General features: G+C 35.1%; 2 protein-coding genes across 2 annotated transcripts; one reads left to right on the top strand and one right to left on the bottom strand.

Moving 5' to 3' along the window:
* Window positions 1–3,428, top strand: LOC146134629 (chymotrypsinogen B-like). Its single transcript, XM_083397861.1, has 4 exons — window positions 1–6; window positions 1,112–1,205; window positions 2,082–2,224; window positions 3,242–3,428. The coding sequence occupies exons 1-4, from the start codon at window positions 1–3 to the stop codon at window positions 3,395–3,397; spliced, it is 399 nt and encodes a 132-aa protein (XP_083253987.1). The 3' UTR covers window positions 3,398–3,428.
* A 1,152-nt stretch (window positions 3,429–4,580) lies between these two features.
* LOC146134628 (uncharacterized) lies at window positions 4,581–18,158 on the bottom strand. Its single transcript, XM_083397359.1, has 10 exons — window positions 17,955–18,158; window positions 16,202–16,339; window positions 15,494–15,652; window positions 14,706–14,909; window positions 13,585–13,707; window positions 12,200–12,358; window positions 11,372–11,562; window positions 6,515–6,693; window positions 5,502–5,627; window positions 4,581–5,168 (listed from the first exon to the last, which is right to left on the bottom strand). The coding sequence occupies exons 1-10, from the start codon at window positions 18,127–18,129 to the stop codon at window positions 5,120–5,122; spliced, it is 1,503 nt and encodes a 500-aa protein (XP_083253485.1). The 5' UTR covers window positions 18,130–18,158; the 3' UTR covers window positions 4,581–5,119.
* Window positions 18,159–18,754: the final 596 nt, after the last annotated feature.

Here is an 18,754-nt window from a genome sequence, read left to right as displayed (position 1 = left end):
ATGGCTGTAATGTCGGAATCCAACTTAGACTCGTTACTCGAGTAAGACCACACAAAACTAGCCGAGTCCGACATGCACATGTGCAGTACTATATTGAAACTTACATGATCGCCAACTGTAAATTGTAAAGGCGGAATAGCATATGGTGGATATTTTACAACAATTCATTATGGGTAGATGAATTAAATTATAGGCTATTAGTGGATTACTGAATATTTAACATATTTTAGTTATTTAAATTAGCGGTGTGCTGTAGAGCAGCGGTTCTTAAACTTTTTTTACCGAGGACTCCAAAATTTTTTTGTGCTTTGGGTGACCACGCTAAACAAATAATTTTTAGGGATGACGTCATACATTGACGTCACAATACAAATAGACAAATAAACATAAATCTGCCGATTTCGAGCAAACAATGTGAAAGTGAACTAAAGTCTGAATACCTCCAGTGCAAAACTGATTTTTTTTAAATAAACTCCTCTCTTTGAAAAGATGATTACTTCTTAAATATACACCATACTTTTAATAAGTCCTTCATGGACCCCCTAAAACTATTTCACGGACCCCCGGGGGTCTATGGGCCCAAGTTTAAGAACCCCTGCCCAAGATGTAGAGCCTGAGCCTGACTCGGGGCTCAACTAAATCACACTTTTAGCCGGAGTCGGATTTCAGTTTGTTTTTACGGCCGGAGTTGGACTCTTTTGTGGTAATTTTGTTTATTACAGTTATTGCTCATATATATTCGGACGAGTTTACCAATTTTATTAGTTTAACGTTTAATTTTGTTGACAAGGACTTGACTTGAAATTGACTTGCTCTACTTATGAATTGACTTAAAGACAACTTGCTTTAATTATTTTGTTATTTATCAAAAAGATCTGACTTGGTCTTAACTTCTTTTAAAATTGACTTGACTGAGACTTAACGTGTTATTTAGTCAAAAAGACCTGACTTGGACTTAACTTCTCTTAAAAATGACTCGACTTGGACTTTAGTCGTTTCAAAATGACTTGTTTACAAAAGTGACTCAAAGGTTGAACAGCTAACATTTTTTTGTCGCTCTGCTTTGCTTTAATCGTAGCCTGATCATATTGTTTATAATTTACATGCTCAGATCGGCCTTATTGATTTGGCTGATGTTGGATATGAAGTAGCTGGGAATAGCACTGGAATCATTTCTGGTTGGGGATACACCTTTGGACCCTCCTGTAAGTGTTTATTACTAAGGATGTTCGATAATATCGGATCGGAACCGATACCCGATGTTAGATAATAATTCCGGTCAGTTATGTTGCACTTAAAAACCTGTTTGACAAAAGGCGTATCCTGCAACAAATCTGTGTTGCTTCTAAACAAGTCTTTTTGAAATAACTTAAAACCTATTCAAGTAAGTGTTCGTCACTAAGGATGTCCGATAATATCACATCGGAACCGTTATCCTATGTGATAGACTAGTATAGATATTCGTCCGATACTGTGGTTGCGAAAAATCGGAGCCAAAAAATTTAAATACTGTACTGTAGTTAAAAGTAAAATTTAAAATTATTTAAAGTTCTTCCGACAAATATTTTTTGTTAAATGTACCAACATTTCGATAACCTATACAGGAAAAAGTTAGAATACTGAAGCCTCATTTTTGCATTTTCTTGTTATGGGATATTTTTTCTTGCCTCATCTTGTTAGCCGTGTTTCATTGTGTTGTTTTTCTAATTGTTTGACTGTAACATATAATTTTCGCCCAGTTGCAATATTGTTGCGTTGCCCAATTTCAACTATCCTTATCAAACTGCCCCGAAGATTTCCTGTATAGGTTATCGAAACGTCGCTAAATTTAACAAAAAATATTTGTCGGAAGAACTTTAAATAATTTTAAATTTTACTTTGTAGCCTACGGTGCAGTAATTAATTTATTTTTTCGGAATAACAACTTTACAATTGATACAATGCCTGGCGGCAACATAATATTTATTTAAAATTTTCGTGAGGTTTGAAAATTGAATGTTAAATTTAAGTTCGAATTGGTTTATTTTAACTTAAACTGACTTTTGAACGTATTTTTACAAGAATTTAACTCATTTTTGCAGATCCAGTGATCCCAAACAACCTCCAATGGACTGAAATCAATATGGTGTCTGCGACAGACTGCCAGTCTGCTTGGGGAAGCGGCATCACCATCACAAACCAGATGCAATGCGTTGGAGGACAAGGCAACGTTTCATCTTGCATGGTAAGTTGCGAAAAAATTCAAGCAATTGCCAATTTTTTTTAGGAAATCGCAACTTGTCTACTTGATGGTTAACTGACCCAAAAAATTAGTTTATTAGCAATTTTTTTTAGGAAATCGCAAGTGATGTGTTTTTCTTGTATTAAGGGCAAAATTTGTTCGAATTGGTCCTTTATTTCTTGCATGTTTAGTTGTAAGAAAACAAATTAAATGCACTTCATAAAAAAATTAATAGAAGCCGCAATTTGTTCTTCTAAACTTCTAAACTTTTGACAAATAAAGTTTTTTCAAAATAATCAATTTTTATAAACTTATTAAAATTCCAAAGCAATGTTTCAAATACATACATCAAAACAAACATCCACTGTACAATTTTACTTCGACATTAGAATTTCTAACAAAATAAATTTCTACAAAAATGCCAAATGTCATAATGTTCATCTCCGCTGATAAACCAATCAAGCATAATTTATAAAATTTTTGGTTAAAATCGAAATTCGTTCTCTTACATAATGAGTACGCCGAAAGCCATCGCAGTTACTAGCCTGCCTTGCTTGCTACATTCAGTTAGTACAAGTTTCGATGTACTATGATTCGTAATATGTCAAAAAGCGGTTTCAGAAGGGCTAGATCACAGTTGTTGAACACATATGTGTGTGTATCTTTCATTGAATGATGATAAGATTACTGTTGACCCCCTTCAATATGAAGTTGCTTGTACTAACAGATTGAGCAAGCATTGGCGTATGGTTGTTTCTTGACTTGCTCTGAGCCTGCATAGCTCAGTTGGTAGAGAGACGGTCCCCCCGGCTTGACAGGAGGTCGTGAGTTCGAACCTCACTGCTGAACAGTTGTTTTTCACGTCTGCCCTACTTGCATCATTGCTCGACAGATTCGGTTTAATCTGCTCATGGCACCGTTATCATTGGTCAAAGGGCGACTAGAGAAGGGCCAGACCATCGTTGAACAAACACGCGCGTGCATCTTTCATTCTAACGCATAAAACCTATACCTCAACAGGGAGATTCTGGCGGTCCGTTGATTGCTGATGTCAATGGCAAGCCAGTGCTGATCGGTATCGCGTCATGGGCCGAGTCGAACTGCAGGACCAACTACCCAGTCGGTTACGCCAAGGTCTCAGCTGCCCGCGACTGGTTCGACCACAATATGAAATAAAGCTTTGTCCCCAACGTGCTTCGGAATTGAATAATAAACGAAGCGAAAAGTGTATGTTGTGTTATTTGGAGTGGGAGAATGACAGATTAGGTTTCAATAGATAATACTTAGAGAATTCCCGCTTTTAGTGGAAGTTTTTAATGTACCAGGCATCTGAGTAACATGAAACAACCATAAGGCTTCTTTATCATTTTAAGTCTGCTAAATTTGAGCAGGGGATTGACAGGTTAAGTTTTAATAAAAAACTACACGAAAATAATCCAACTTCCATGATTAATTTACCGGAAATTTCAACAAAAACCGGTTAGAATAGCCTTAAACTGGTTTAATCAGGAATTTGGGGCAATTAGAAGCAAAAAAGTTTTTCGATAAAATTGGAAAATTTGTCAACCCTTGTTGTTTTTTCGATTTTTGACAATTAAAAAAAAAATCTAGCCTTTGATGTTTCTTTAAATTTTTGACGGTTTTAAAAATAAATCAATTTTATGTGGAATTTACCAGATTTTTCAACAAAAACATGTTAAAACCGCCTTGAACTGGTTTAATCCAGAATTTGGGGTAATTATAGACATGAAAGTTTATGAGTAGAATTTGAAAATGTGGCAAAGTTTTTACATTTTTCGACCACTTAACACACTGGTCGGTGCAAACTTGAAGTATCTTACATACCTTTTACTTTTAAACTTGGATAACTGATGTAAGATAAGTTGGTACTGAACTGATATAATAAGATGGTGTTGATTGTTCTATTGATTTGTGATATTTAGAACTTAAATCTAAACTAACTGTGACGCAATTTTATCCCGATGATCGATATTTTGACATAAAGTGTGACCGTCCGATACGATACTAAATTACGTCATTGCCATTTTCAAAAAGCAAAATTAGCAAAACCAAAAGTCCTTTAAACCGAAATTGTTTTTTTTATTGAAATTGGCTTTTTTATTACCTATTTATCTTTTCCAAAGTTACTTTTTAAAAACTCAAAAAAAAAAAGAAACTCACAAAAAGGCTGTAATGCACAAGTCAAAGTATCGGATCGGCACCGATACCACCCTAGTATTGGGCGGCTACCGGTACTTCCCCCTGGCATCGTGTATCGTATTTTTGTTTATTATTTGAACATAAATAAAACCAATTGCTCTCTAAAAGAGCATGCATAACAAAATAACACCCACCAGGACAAAACAGTTTATTTTCTTCAAACGTTATCATACGGAGGAAAAATATCAAATCATAGAGCAATTACTGTATGTTGGTCAAATATTAAGGAAAAATCGATTTCGTTTACAAAAGTATTTAAAAAAATGTCCACAAAGATAAAGTTCCAGAAAAAACAAGAACAAAATTTTAGTGATTTGCAAATCTAGCGCAGGATTCTACAAATTGAATTTAACAAAAAAGTAGGTTAGATGTGACTAAAATTCAATACACTAAAGAAAATTTTATCCTGAAAACCAGAAAAAAAATCCATTTTATTATTTTACATTTTAAATATTTAAGGGCATAGTAATGACGTCTTTGGTATCGTATCGGATCACGATAATTTTTGTCCAAATATATCGGGTGTCGGTTTTGGAGCAAATTGTTTCGTAACGGACATCCCTAGACATAATTTATAATTTTCTAATAGCGAGGTCGGCAGCTTTCAATATTAAGTCTGATCCTTAAGTTCAAGTAGCTTTTCTTGATATGTTTATTGAAGCAGGGTTGAAATGATGTTCATAGACGTGAGCTCTCCCAGAGACTTGAGGGATGGGAGTCAGGGTTTCTGGAAACAAGAAGATACTTTGGTAATTGTTGCCCCCCAAAAAACACTAAGAAAAGAGTTATCGACAGCTAGATTTAGACTTAAAAAAAAAAAAACTTAATTAAATGACTTGGCTGTTAAGTTTGCAACACTGTATTGCAATAACTTAAGACTTAAGTCAACGAGTAATTAAAGTAGACTTAATTAAAATCATTGTTTTTTAATGACCTGAGTCACCTGACTTACTTTAACTTATTTTTTTGATAAATGTCATGATGTAAACTTTAGTCAAATGAATACAATATCAGGCAACTATAGCAACATGATATCCGCTAAATACGATAGCCAACTTACGGTGAGTCTTGTGGTCCTTCATTCCCGCTTAGAACTCGGTTAACATAACTCAGAGCTCTAAGGGCGCCAGTGACATCCCTGTGTGTTCCGACCACTTCAGCGCTGTTAGAAGTAGATGATGTCCACCTAAATATAAAGCAATTTTGTCATATGTTGTGATTTAAAAGTAAGCAATTCTGTTGGTTGGCTTATTATACATAATTCCAAAAAATCTGGTTTGACCTTGCAATCCTTCTAGGCCCTTTTTTAGGATTATTTTGTTATCAAAACTTATATATTTGCGTTCCGAGCGAATGTTTTGGTCTTTTAAATATGAAAGCAACATGCCGAGTACAACGGGTCTATTTAATTACACTTTTTGAAGCAAATTAACTCAATGCAGAAATGTTTTTGAAGTGCTTAAGGCTCCATCTAAAGTAAAAGTTTTATTTCTTTAAATAGACGAATATTTTCGAACGCTTTACAGCAATTTGCTTGAATATCTTTCAACTAGATTTTAGTAGCACATTTGCGCTATAGCAGGGATTCTTAAACTTTTTTTACTGCGGACTGCTAAAGATTTTTTTTTCGCGTGGGCCAGCATTAGCAATAACTTTTTTAGGTGACATCATAAATTAATGTCACGATTAATGTATACTTCAGAAATCTGCTGTTTCCAGTCCACAAAAATGTGAAAGTGAAAAGAAGTCTTAGCTATATTCAGTTTAAAAACGTTTTATTTTTAATAAAACTTTTTTCTTTAAAAAATTTGATTAATTTGTAAAGAAAAGACTGATATTTTAATTAGGCTTTCATGGACCCCCTAAAGATACTTCAAGGACACCTAAGGGGTCCGTGAACTCCAGTTTAAAAAACCCTGCGCTATAGTGTTTGGCCAGGCACAGAGGGTTTGTCTCATGACGTAAAGTGATGACGTAACTTTGTATCGTAGTTTAAAAAATAATTCCTTTTAGTAAGATCAATCTTGGCTAGATTACAGTGTATTTTTACGTCATTAACAACGGTGTGCGAACCTGATGTAGATGCTTCTTTTTCTGCCCGGTTTTTCTTCATACTCGAAATATTCCTCGAGTCCCGAGTCGGTTTCGCGTTTAATATCAACCGTTCTAGTTTCCAGAACTTGCATAGCTCTGTCCACCTTTCTGAAGCAAGCTTTTTCAACCGTTGTTTGATCCAAAAATGTCCAAAATTTCTGAAAAATATAAAACAGTCTTGTAAAAAAAATAAATAATAAAACAGTCAAATATTTGTCACTGTTTTTAAAATGACTTAAAATAATTCTTTTTAGGTAAAATGATTTACTTAAGTCATTGTGTCAAATAACTCGTGTTGAAATAAAGTGTTTTCATTAAGTAATTATTTGTTACATAATTTGTTTATTTGTTCTAATGTTTCCACATAAGACAATTTACTTGCTACATGTTTCGTTTTTTTATTTTTTTAAAAGTTGAGTTATTGCTCATATTCGATAAGTTTACCAATTTTAATAGTTTGTTAAATAGACTTTCCCTAATAATGACTGACTTGGACTTGACACTGGTAACTAATGACTTGAACTGGTTATTTATTTTAATAGATATAATTGACGTCAACTGAAGTGATTTAAAAAAAAATAAATTACGAGGTAAAAGTGATTAAAATTATAAAAAACAGGGTCTTGTGAAAAAGGGCGCTGGTCTAGAATCCTACCACTTTTATTTAAAGCAACAAAACGAGCTGTTAAAATTGTACCACCTCCACCACAAACAAAAGGTGTAAACATTTACCACTTATACCTACCTACTAAATAAACCTAGCAGCACATTCAAGTTGTGAAACTGTGTAGATCTTTAACCGGGTCACTGAGGGGTTTGTGTCCTGGCATTTTCCTGGGTAAAACCGGGTTTTTTGGGGCCACTAAAATAAAAAAGGAAAAAGGCGATAAGTTGACCTTCTGCCAGTGCGCAGTCATAACTCGGGCCCTACCTCCCTGTGGCGGCACCGTCTCCCTTTGGGAATGGTTGTCCGGAGGAGGGCCTGAAGACATTCCCGACCTCCTTTTCGGCCAATGGGAAGAAGAAGCATTTTACTTTGCTTTTACTTTCTTTGAGTTAGCAAAAAAAAAGAAAAAAAGTAGAATGATGGAACTTGGAATAACCGTCTGAACTATTTGAAGAAAACAGAGACTGTTTCTGACTCTGCCTGTTCATTTTTGGTGTGTTTAACCTTTAATTTGAAAAAAATTGTGGACTGTCGTTATTGTATAGAGATAATAAAAACGTGTTTTTTTACATTTAGATAACTTCTTATTCGGTACCAAAATATATCTATATTTGCGTATTACACGAAACGTTGGCTACTTTTCCAAAAATGAAAATTATCCACAAAAAAAATCCCCTACTCCTCTTTTCAGCTCGGACCCTACCTTCGTGGTGGCACCTGTTCCCCGGTGGAGACAGGTTTAATAAAGGGCTTGGCCCAGACCATCACTAACCGTGTTGTGCGATTTCCGGCCCTTTTCTTCAGTTGGAAGAATCGAGCCAAAACGATTACTACAACTTACATTCTATCAGTTAAGTTCAGCGCTGGCGAAGAAAAAAAAATAGGTTTACGGTCTTTAGTTAGTTAAAAAAACGCACTTCGTTTTGCAACAAACTGCAGGTAACTATATGTTGAGATTTGTTTGTGACTATCTTGGCCTGAATTTTGAAATGGTTGCTTAAATAAATTAATCACAATTTACCAAACTCATTAAAGCAGAACATTTTAGTTAATTTTTGCTACACTTTCGACCAACAAACGAAAGTTTTTTCGTACAGGTTATAAGCTTAATTTAACATAGAGGTTTTGCATTACAACAAGCTAATAACACCCGACTTGTGGCTTTTGGGCGCAGCAAATTGCTCCCGTTAAGAGCTTCACTATGGATGGGAATGTACTTGGCAACTCGGTTAAATGCTTACTGTCGCTTGATACTTGTTAGCATTAAGTTTTGGCGGTGAATTAATCTGCACGCAGAAGATCTGACAATGTCAGAATAAAAAATACTAAATAAAATTACCAACTGATAAATATTAAAAAATATTTCCCGGGATTTGTTTTCGGGGAAATCCCCGGGGATTTTTTTTCAATAATTCGCAAAATTGAAAAAATATCAAAAAACTAAAGTCGTTTTTTGGCTTTATTTTAGGTGTTAGGGGGCTGAAACTTTACCATGTTGTTTGTACGCCCAAGGCGCATCTACACACCAAGTTTCATCCAAATCGGAGAAGGTCGATTTTTAAAAAATGCCAAAAATCGCGTTTTTTGGGATAATTTTTATAAAAAATGTCTATTTCTCGTTAATTATAAAGAATTGGACAATATAAGTATCACCGTTGGATTCATATTGTCCTAGCGCATCTTCTGTGAAAATTTCAGCCAAATCGGAGCAGGTCGAAAAAAATTCGAAAAAAATCGCTGGTATTGTACGTCGAAATTGGCCAATTTTGCCGATTTAGCCCTATGTTATAAGATAGGGAATACTGATGATGTGAAATGCGCTATAATTAATAGTCAAGCGTTATATCAAACAGACAAATCTCGTTCTTATAACTATTTGTAGGCTGCGATAAGCTTCATGTCGTCAATCTGTTATTTAGAAGTCGTTTTGGGAAAATTGTTGATTTTAAAATCCAACTTATGATGAACTGTGTATATTCACCAGAAGTATTTTATCAACCAATCTTTAGAATCCACAAACGCTACTGTTTTTGAGAAAATGACTTCAGAATGAATAAATGATAATTTGCGGTTTCTCCAAGTGCGTTTGGACAAACTGCGAGAATATTTCGGCTGGCTAAAAAATTTTTTTTTTGTTAGTATAAAACAAAATTTTATGTTTCTAATATATTTTTTGTAACTTTTTTAATTCAAGTTGGTTTTCGCGAAGATAGTCTAGTCGTAAGTATTTTTAGCCGAGTTTTTTGGTGAGTTGTTATCTGTAGGCGCGATGTTTGTAACTTTAGTATATAGTAGTATTCTGCCACATCTAGAAAAAGATGGTGTTGTTCGTTTATTTCAAGTGATTCTCTACTCATTCCAATGTAGAGTAGTAATTAACAACAATCAACTTCCAACCGACTAATAACTATAATGACACTTGACTTACGTACGAGCAGTCTTTTTCTAACCGCCTACTACAGTTCAAACCAAGCTCGAAGTTGCTGAACTTCCTAAATAGGACAAGCTCACCCAAGGCTTAGGACTTGAAGATTTAGCGTAAACGTCAAGCAGCACTTCGCCAATCTTGAAGAAGACACCTTTAAACCTTAAATTTCGTTTTATGTAATCCTCAATTAAACTTTCGTTTGTTGGTTGGCGACGAAGAGCTTAGTTTCTCAGCAAGAGAAACCAGACAGTGAGAATTCAAAATTGTTTATTTCGTTTCTTTTGTTTTTCACATTTATATTTTTGCAGAAGCCGCTTTCACAGTTTGAAGCAAATGATGTCAGTTAAATAAAAAGTTAAAACAACATACTTTTAAAGTTACTTTTGAAGTCCACAATGTAATGGGCGTATAACATTATTTTCTTCTTTAATTAATGGGCCGTATAACAGCGTATTTTTATCTTTTCTTTTCTTTATTTTAACTAGTAATAATCGCGCCTCGGATAAACCTCACCAGCTATGATATCGCGAATGTACAAATTCAAACTCGTTTACTTTGTATTGTCGGGCAACGAAGAAGCGGATAAAAAATTTGTTTTTCGTTAACAAGTAATCTGCGTTTAAACTTTAGTTTGTTGGTTGATTCTCGTTAAAATACGAATTAAAATATTATTATTATAATTACAACGTTTCGCGTAAGCGACGACGCTGTGTTTTTTTTTATTTTTTTTTTTATAACGCAAGTTAGGTTCAATGTCGAGGACAAGTATATATATATTTTTTTTTTTCATTATTATATACTGGTCTATAGGAAAAAAAACAATTACACCCATATGTTTTTCATTATTTTTGAAAAACATAAATGCGAAAGCTACAATTCTACGATAAATTAGTGGTATTGCGTTGGTTATGGTTTCCTTCTGGGTTTCTAAATTTTTTGCTAACTAAAAGAAAGCAAAGTAAAGGGGTAGCGGCTTCTTCTTTCCATTGGCCAAAAAGGAGGTCGGGAATGTCTTCAGGCCCTCCTCCGGACAACCATTCCTAAAGGGATATGGTGCCGCCAAACAGGGAGGTAGGGCCCGAGTTGTAACTGCGCACTGGCAGAAGGTCAACTTTTCGCCTTTTTGTTTTGGTGTAGGTAATGGGTAATATAAATATAGTGTCAATATCGGTAATAATTTTAATATTTTACTGGCCAAAAAAACGGATTTACCCAGGAAAAAAAATGCCAGGACACAAACCCCACAGCACCGTCAGGTAAGTATAGTTTTAGGCAAAGTCGGCAAACTGTGGGCCGCAGAGCCAATTTTCGTGGCCGGTGTATCAGTTTTGAATTGCTTAGTTTATAATGTATTTGTGGGTCGCGTGATAGTCGTGCATTCATTGCACTTCTTTTAAAAGTTGGTGTGGCGTATAATTTTTAATTGGCTCAGCTTAGAAAGGCCCACGTGCTAAATGTGGGAGCCTGTCCAACTATATTTTTTGCCAACTTAAACTGTATATTTTTTGCCAACTTAAACGCTTCGCGCGTATATTCTTCGTTTTATAGCATGTTTTACATTATGATATGACAGTGTTTTGGGATTTCACCTTAAAGTCAAATATCCTGAATCCTCCACTTTTTCGTAGTGGTTTTACGTAGCGGGCCTTCAATAGCTCTGAAAAGATTACTTTGGCCGCGACAAAAAAAGTTTGCCGACCACTGCTCTAGGCCAAACCTGACGAACACGTTTTTCACAAACCGTATTTAAAAGAGTGAAGTGAAATTCGATTCCGCTCCAATTCGATTCCTGTATGATTCGGTGAGTAACGTTCAGACCAAGGTTGGACACTTGGTGGGAAATGCAGTGGTCAAAGCGAGGTGTCTTCTCTATGTAAGCAATGCAAGCTTGAGTAAGCTCAAAACGATGATTGAAAGGTTTAAAAGATTTGGCTGAAAAGAAAAGCATATTTTTAATCGAGATTAAAATATATAGTTGTCTTATTTCTCTGTTTTAATTCGATGATACGACCTAGGTTTTCGAATGTCTATAGTTATAATTTTAGATTTAAGCAGTGGATAAATATATTTTTGAGTCAAAAGAGTTGGTCATTGCATTTTTTCAATTTGTATTCCATGTTTATTTTTTTATGATTACATTCTTGCTTTATCAATGATGTAGATGTGTTCTCATAGAAAATAAACGTAATTTGAACTTGACTCATTTTATAATACTTTTTTTTATTAAAATGACTTTTCTTTGCGACACTTTTTATGCAATTTTAATTCTAATGCTATACGAATGCCTATACCTTTAGTTTTAGATTTGAAAAGTAGATAAATATATTTAAGTCAAAAAAGTTAGTCACTGCATTTTTTCAATTTGAATTCCATATTTACTATACAGACTTGCTTTGTCAATAATGTAGATGTGTTTTCATAGAAAATATACGTAATTTCAACTTGACTCAATATATACGTATAATTCTTGACTCGACTCATTTTAGAATTACATTTTTTTTATTAAAAATGACTGATCTTTGCGACACTTTATAGGCAATTTTAATTTTAATGCACCGTTAAAACTTACCTTGAGCGATATGAAACAATATAATGGCCAGAATGATTGAAATTGTTCCAAATGCTGCCCATGAACAAAAGTATCCGATGCCAAAGCTGATGCTTTGATCCAAGTGCTCCACAATTGCTATCCCAGTGTAGGCGAGGTTGGCTATCAACGTTACAACAGCTAAAACATAACAAACAAAGTAGTGGGAAAGACTGCAATAAACTAAAGTTAAAAATTAAATGAAATCGCATTCGAAGCAAATTGCGGTCAATATAAGTTAGAGCAGTGAGCAGGTCACGTGGCCATGTAACCCCTCCCCCCCAAAACACTCTACTTCTGCCTATTTCAAATAAGCAAAACCGAATAAAAATCCCGCTTGGTGCAAATCTTAGTTATGTTTTACAATGTCTTTTTTAGCCCAAAAGCGTCGTAAAATGCGTATTGTTTATAAAAGCGTTTGCACAATGCACTTCTAGTAATACTGCTCTGTGACCATTATTACCTCAATAATGCGTATTGTTTTATTGGAATGTTCGCACAGTGACACCCACGCTTTAACCAAAAAATACAATGGCGTTTTCGCTTTGCGCGAATCAATAACGTTGCTGTCCAATTTAAGCTTTACCAAAATAAACCCACTGTGGGGTTACTTTTTCTGACGTCACGTTTAGATGTAACTTTGTGACGTCACACAATGACGTGGCTTTGTCACAATATGACGCAAATTTATGACGTCATTCTTAAACAAAATTGTTATACACCCCAAACAAATTTGCTAAACCCGCATCTGTTAGTCAGTAACTTCAAGTCAGCTATAAGTGCGTTTTAAGAATATTTTCCAGGTAAAATTAAACAACGGGATTCGCAGCAGTCAACGTAACGTAAGAAGGACATATAAAGCACAATTTTGAGTTTAAATGGGAAATAATTGTCATCGTGGCCCTTGGGTTTTGCAATTTCACAGCATCTGGGGGTTTTACATAGAGGGGTAATAAAATACCTCTGACTGTGCACCCACAGGGGAATCCCCATTACCCCCAGGGGCCATGGGACAAAAACAAGTGGGACAACATTAACTCTTATTCACCCGGTTATTATTCAAATTATTTATCAAAAGGACAACACACACAAAAACCTAGTCACAGACAGGGCCGGATTAAGACTGTTGATTAGAGAATGGCCTAATTTGGCAAACCAGGCTACAAAACTCACACACAAGGCACATATTGACTAGACTCAGTCATTCGTTTTTAGGCAAAAACTGTACTGTACTGCTACTGGTTCTGTATCACTATCAGTCTTAGAAAAATTTAACCTTAAAAAAAATAAGGACCGAATTTTTACAGGGCCTAAGGCCTTAGTAGCCTATTGGTTCATCCGGCCCTAGTCACAGACAACCCACTTACCTGCCACAAAGTCTAAAGTGAACATTTTGTCGGTAACGTATCCATCCAGCAGCATTATAATGACAGCAGCAGCATAAACCACTAATACGACACCAAGCAGCCATGTTGTGACTATTTCTTTGTCTGAAAACAACAACCACTCTTATTAAAGTTTAATTGAACCTGGGTTATTTTGTACAATACTTGAGTTTGATTTAAGTCAGTTCGCAATGACTTAACTTGACCTTCCGTTATTTTGCAAATGGTTTATTGGCTTCCAGTTATTCTTTAAATTACATTAATTGGACTTAAGTTATATTAGAATAGATTTTAGTTGCACCAAAGTTAGTTGGACGTAAGCACTGTTGTAAATAAGTCATTTTGAAATCAATTAAGGCACATTCAAGTCATATGTAAATAAGTCCAAGTCAGGTGTTTTTGAATAAATAAAGTCAATTCCGAGTCATGTCCTTGTCATAAAAACTACACGTTAATCTATTAAAATTGAGTAAACTCGTCCGATTATGAGCGCGTCCTTAACTAAAATATACCAAAGGGACAATATATGTCAAGTATTCAAAGAAACATGCACACATATGTGTGTTAACAACTTAGATCTAGTCCTTCGAAGCTGCTTTTTGACCAACGACCACGGCTTACGTATAATTAGTAAACCGAATGCGATGGCTTTCGGTGCACTAAAAGTCAAGTAAATTGTTTTACGTAAATTACGATAAATAACCCAATTTTACGAAAAAATTGCTTAATGAATTACCTTCGTTTTAACCCAAGTCATTTGTCTAAAGGACTTAAGTCAAGTCAAGTCATTTTCCCAAAAGACTTAAGTCAAGTCATTTGAAAACAGTGACTTAAGTGCACTTAAATCAAGTCACTGACTGAAGTCATTACAACACTGGGTTTTCGTCTTTTCAAAACCACTTGTTGACAGACTATTAACGGCTGTAACAGAAAAGCGATGAACTTCCAAAAAACGGCCTTACATTTCCAAAGGCGTGTCATAACAAAACATCAATATATAAACTGTTGCTACCAGGCATAGTAATATAAATAAATAAGATAGCTCCTCTTGTAGCCAGAGGAGCCGTTTTTTTTTTTTATTTATATAACAAAACCTCGTTTACCTTTTGACACAAAAGTACAATTGTAAGAAGCCGTTATTCCTTTCCAACAGTCACCAATGTGAATCCAAGTTGGTGAAAAGTAGGATATTAAATGGAGAGAAACCGCCAACGCAAATAAGATGTGTATTGCGTACAGAACAGCGTTGTTTTTGTTTAGTTTGTTTGCCTGACACGACAGCTCTTTTGATTCTGCGGTTTTAATTTCTAAAATCAATAAAAAAAGATTGATTGTGTTAGTATATGAACAAAAATGCCACCATTTCATTATCACAAATCGTATAATATTAGTTTATTTTTACAAAACTGCTTGGTGATTTATGGCAGTTTATCAGAAAATATGACTGTACATATTAAAGAAAAAATTAAGTCGATCAACATGGGTGTCACAATTTTTAATAATAACCGATACTCCATACCAAGTGGTGGTTACGTTACGGCAGGGGTTCTTAAACTGGGGTCCATGGACCCCTTGGGGGTACGTGAACTAGTTTTAGGGGATCCGCGAGATTCTAATTGAAAGATTAGTGTATATTTAAGAAGTAATCAATTTTTTAAAGAAAAAGATTTTAATTAAACATAAAACATTTTTGTTTGGATTAAAAGTTCAAGAACCCCTGCGTTACGGTGTCGATGCGATAACAAACTTAAGTACGCGTTTTAGCCATAGTTTTCTCAGAAATAGCAAATTAATCATCAAAACATGCCTAACGCTAAATGGGCCATTCATATAGCTTGTCTTAGCCAGGTAGCCTATTTAAGTTAATGTGCCACACACGTTAAAAACGTACCTAGTTGAAAGAACAGCAAGATACATCCGGTGATTGCGTTGGCACCAAATGCTGTCCACGCAAGTATGTAGCTGTAGTCGAACGATAAAGGGATTTCCTTGAATATAGTTTCAGGTGTGGATGCTGTGTAGGACACACAGGCTACCAGCACGAAAAAGCCTAGAAAATGCGTTTTTTATTATTTGTAGCCTGTAATGCAAAATACCAAGGCAAATTCTCGACAATTTTATTCAGCACAGTAAAGATACACAGGCATATACGACGTGTACAACCACTGTTTTTTGCCCTTGGAGGCCTTTTTAACCAACTATAACAGCTTTCGTTTTATAGTGCACCAAATCAATTGATCAATGAGGGATTTCGTGCAAGCAAGGCCAGGTTAGAAAAATAAATATAGTCTGCGGTGAGGTTCGAACTCACAACCTCGGCAAAAAAGTACAAAAAAAGTAAAACGTAAATGTTTTAACATTTAATATCTTTTTAAATAATTATGCATATTTAGCAACAGCATAAATAGGCCCTACACCTAAACTATCTACAAATTTATTTGACAGATTCGCACCTTTCAAATAAAACATTAATGAGAAAAACAATCAGAACTCATTCTGTTTCTGAAAAGACGTATTTAAAGAACCATTTACTTTTCGTTGGAAAATATTACAAAGATATGGAAGCCCTAATTAAATCCCGAAAAAACTAAAAACTTACTTGCAACAAACCAGCATCTGTAAATCCAATTTTTGGCGTCTGTGACGTAAATAAACGTAACAATCACAAAACCAATTCCACCCAATAACTGAAGTGAAATAGAAAGGCCAAGAAATATTATGGCGTTAAGGTTTTTATCTGAAACAAGATTAAAAATCATTTATCGAAAACACTTGCTTTAAAATGTGGCGTTGAAGTATAAAAAATGTGTTTTTTAAAAAGCTATACCATACAGTTATAGATTAGAAATGTCCGATAATATTAAATGGGAGCCGACATCCGATGCCAAGTAGTAGATCGGTACTCGTCCGATATTATCGTGGTATCGGTTCCTGAATTTTCTCAGAAACAACCAATTAATTAATAGGACGAAAACAGATTTTTGCAGTTGTAATCAAAGGTAATTATGCTTCGTACTTTAAACCAGGGTTTCTTAAACTCGGGCCCACGGACGCCTTGGCGCCTGGCGGTATGTGAACATATATTAGGGCCTAATTGAAATATTAGTGTATATTTAGAGGTAATCAAATTTTCAAAGAAAAGAGTTTATTCAAAAATAAAACGGTTTTGCACTGTATGTATTTAGACTCCATTTCACGTTTACATTTTTGCACCGAAAATCAGCAGATTTATGAAGTCTATTTGTATTGTGACGTCAATTTATAACGTCTTTTTTGAAATTTGTTGTGGCCCGCGAGAAACAGAAAAAAATGAAGGGGTCCGCAGCAAAAATAAGTTTAAGATCCCTGCTCTAAAGCGAATGTTAGCCTACTAACCTGAATAAAATGTCCTTCGCGTCTCACACTGCTTGAGCTATATTTAAACACTTAATTTAATTAGATCGATGACATAATGTATTCCCTGGGGAGCATATGCTGGCGCTCAAAGCCTTAACAGGGCCTTTACTGTTATAACCTACCAAGTTTTAAAAATACCAACTCATTTGATTCATTTTTAAAGTGCTTTAAAAATGAGCTGCTGGATGACAACAAAGTTACGCCAAAAATAAATACAACTTTAAACCTTTGTGTTTTAACTTGTTGTAGAAGTTTGAAAATATGCTAGTTGTCAGTATAGTTTAACATTAGCGGACTAGTATGAATCCTTAGACGCAAATGGTATAATGTTAACACTAGCAATGACCGATACTATTTTTATTTCGAAATCGATAGGCTTACTCAATATTTTGATCAAAAAGTACGACCGCCCCTTTCGCTACCAAGCTTCGTTATAACATAAGCTAAATAGTGGAATTAATACATAGGCTACAAAGGCAATGTTTTCCATGTTACTAAGTCAAAAGTTGCTTTAGCGTTTCATATTACCGTAGTTTCTTTATTTCCTGGTGGTAAAAAGTTGCTTTTGAAGATAGAACTGCGTTAAATCACAAGTCATGCTAAATGCACAAATTGTTTTGGTATCGGATCGGCACCGATACCACCCAAGTATCGGACGAGTACCGATACCACCAAAGTATCGGACGAGTGCCAATACTACCACTTGGAATCGGTTAAACTGGGGTCGGCGGAGCACAAATGTTGCTCAACACATTTGTAATTCATTTTCTGATAAAAAGAATTAGCTGAAGCGAATCCTTATTGATTTCTAAGTCAAGTCATTGACTTCATTTATCACAACACTAAGTGTTAGACCAGTACCGATACTGGAACTTTGCACAGGGTATCGGCTCCTATCCGCTATTATCGGAGATCCTAAAGACCCATAACCTAATATTTCCACGACACCTACTTACCTGTAATGCCAGTAGTTTCACAAGAGGACGAATTTCCGACTTGGCATTTAAAAAACAATCCTGAATGACTTCCCTGCGATATTTCCCAATAGTTGGTGACCAAAGAAACTACTGTTAAGGCTAATCCAGCAAGGCCGAAAAATAAAACAAAAAAGCAGTACACCCTAACGCCCATACTCGCTAACTGCTGTACAGCTTTTGATTAGAGCTGAAAATAGATACAGTCTCAGATTACGGCTTTTGTGAATTGATACGCTACTACTGTGCCTAACACTTTACTCGCGTAAGGAGTATTCGTAGACTAGCCTGACACTCAACAATGTACATTAAGGTTGTAAAAAGCAACTGAAAACCAAGTCAAGCGATCATTTGTCCGAAGGACTTAAGACAAGTCAAGTCATTTGAAAACATTGACTTAAGTCAGGTCTTCTGTCTAATTGATTTAAGTTAAGTCAAGCCGTTTGTCCAAATGACTAAAACGTAGGTAAAGTCATTTGGAAACAGTGACTTAAGGATTTAAGTCAAGTCACTTCATTACAACACACATGGGTTTAGTGACCAGAACTAGCTACAAAAGACGATTATACTATCTTGAACAACAATTGGCTAAACCGAGTTTTTATTGGGACTCTATTTCTTTAAAAGTAAGTCTAGTTTGAATAAAGTTAGGTAGACGTATTGAACCACTAATGATGTAAAGGGCAAAACTAAAAGATACGATAACTTAACTTGCCTTTTATAAGCTGAGTTATCATTTAATATAGAGTGGATCAAGCACATTAACACATATGTGTGCAACA

This window comes from Ascidiella aspersa, chromosome 9 (assembly GCF_963924565.1).
Source record: "Ascidiella aspersa chromosome 9, kaAscAspe10.2, whole genome shotgun sequence".
NCBI lineage: Eukaryota > Metazoa > Chordata > Ascidiacea > Phlebobranchia > Ascidiidae > Ascidiella > Ascidiella aspersa.
This window is presented reverse-complemented; position numbering and strand designations above follow the sequence as displayed.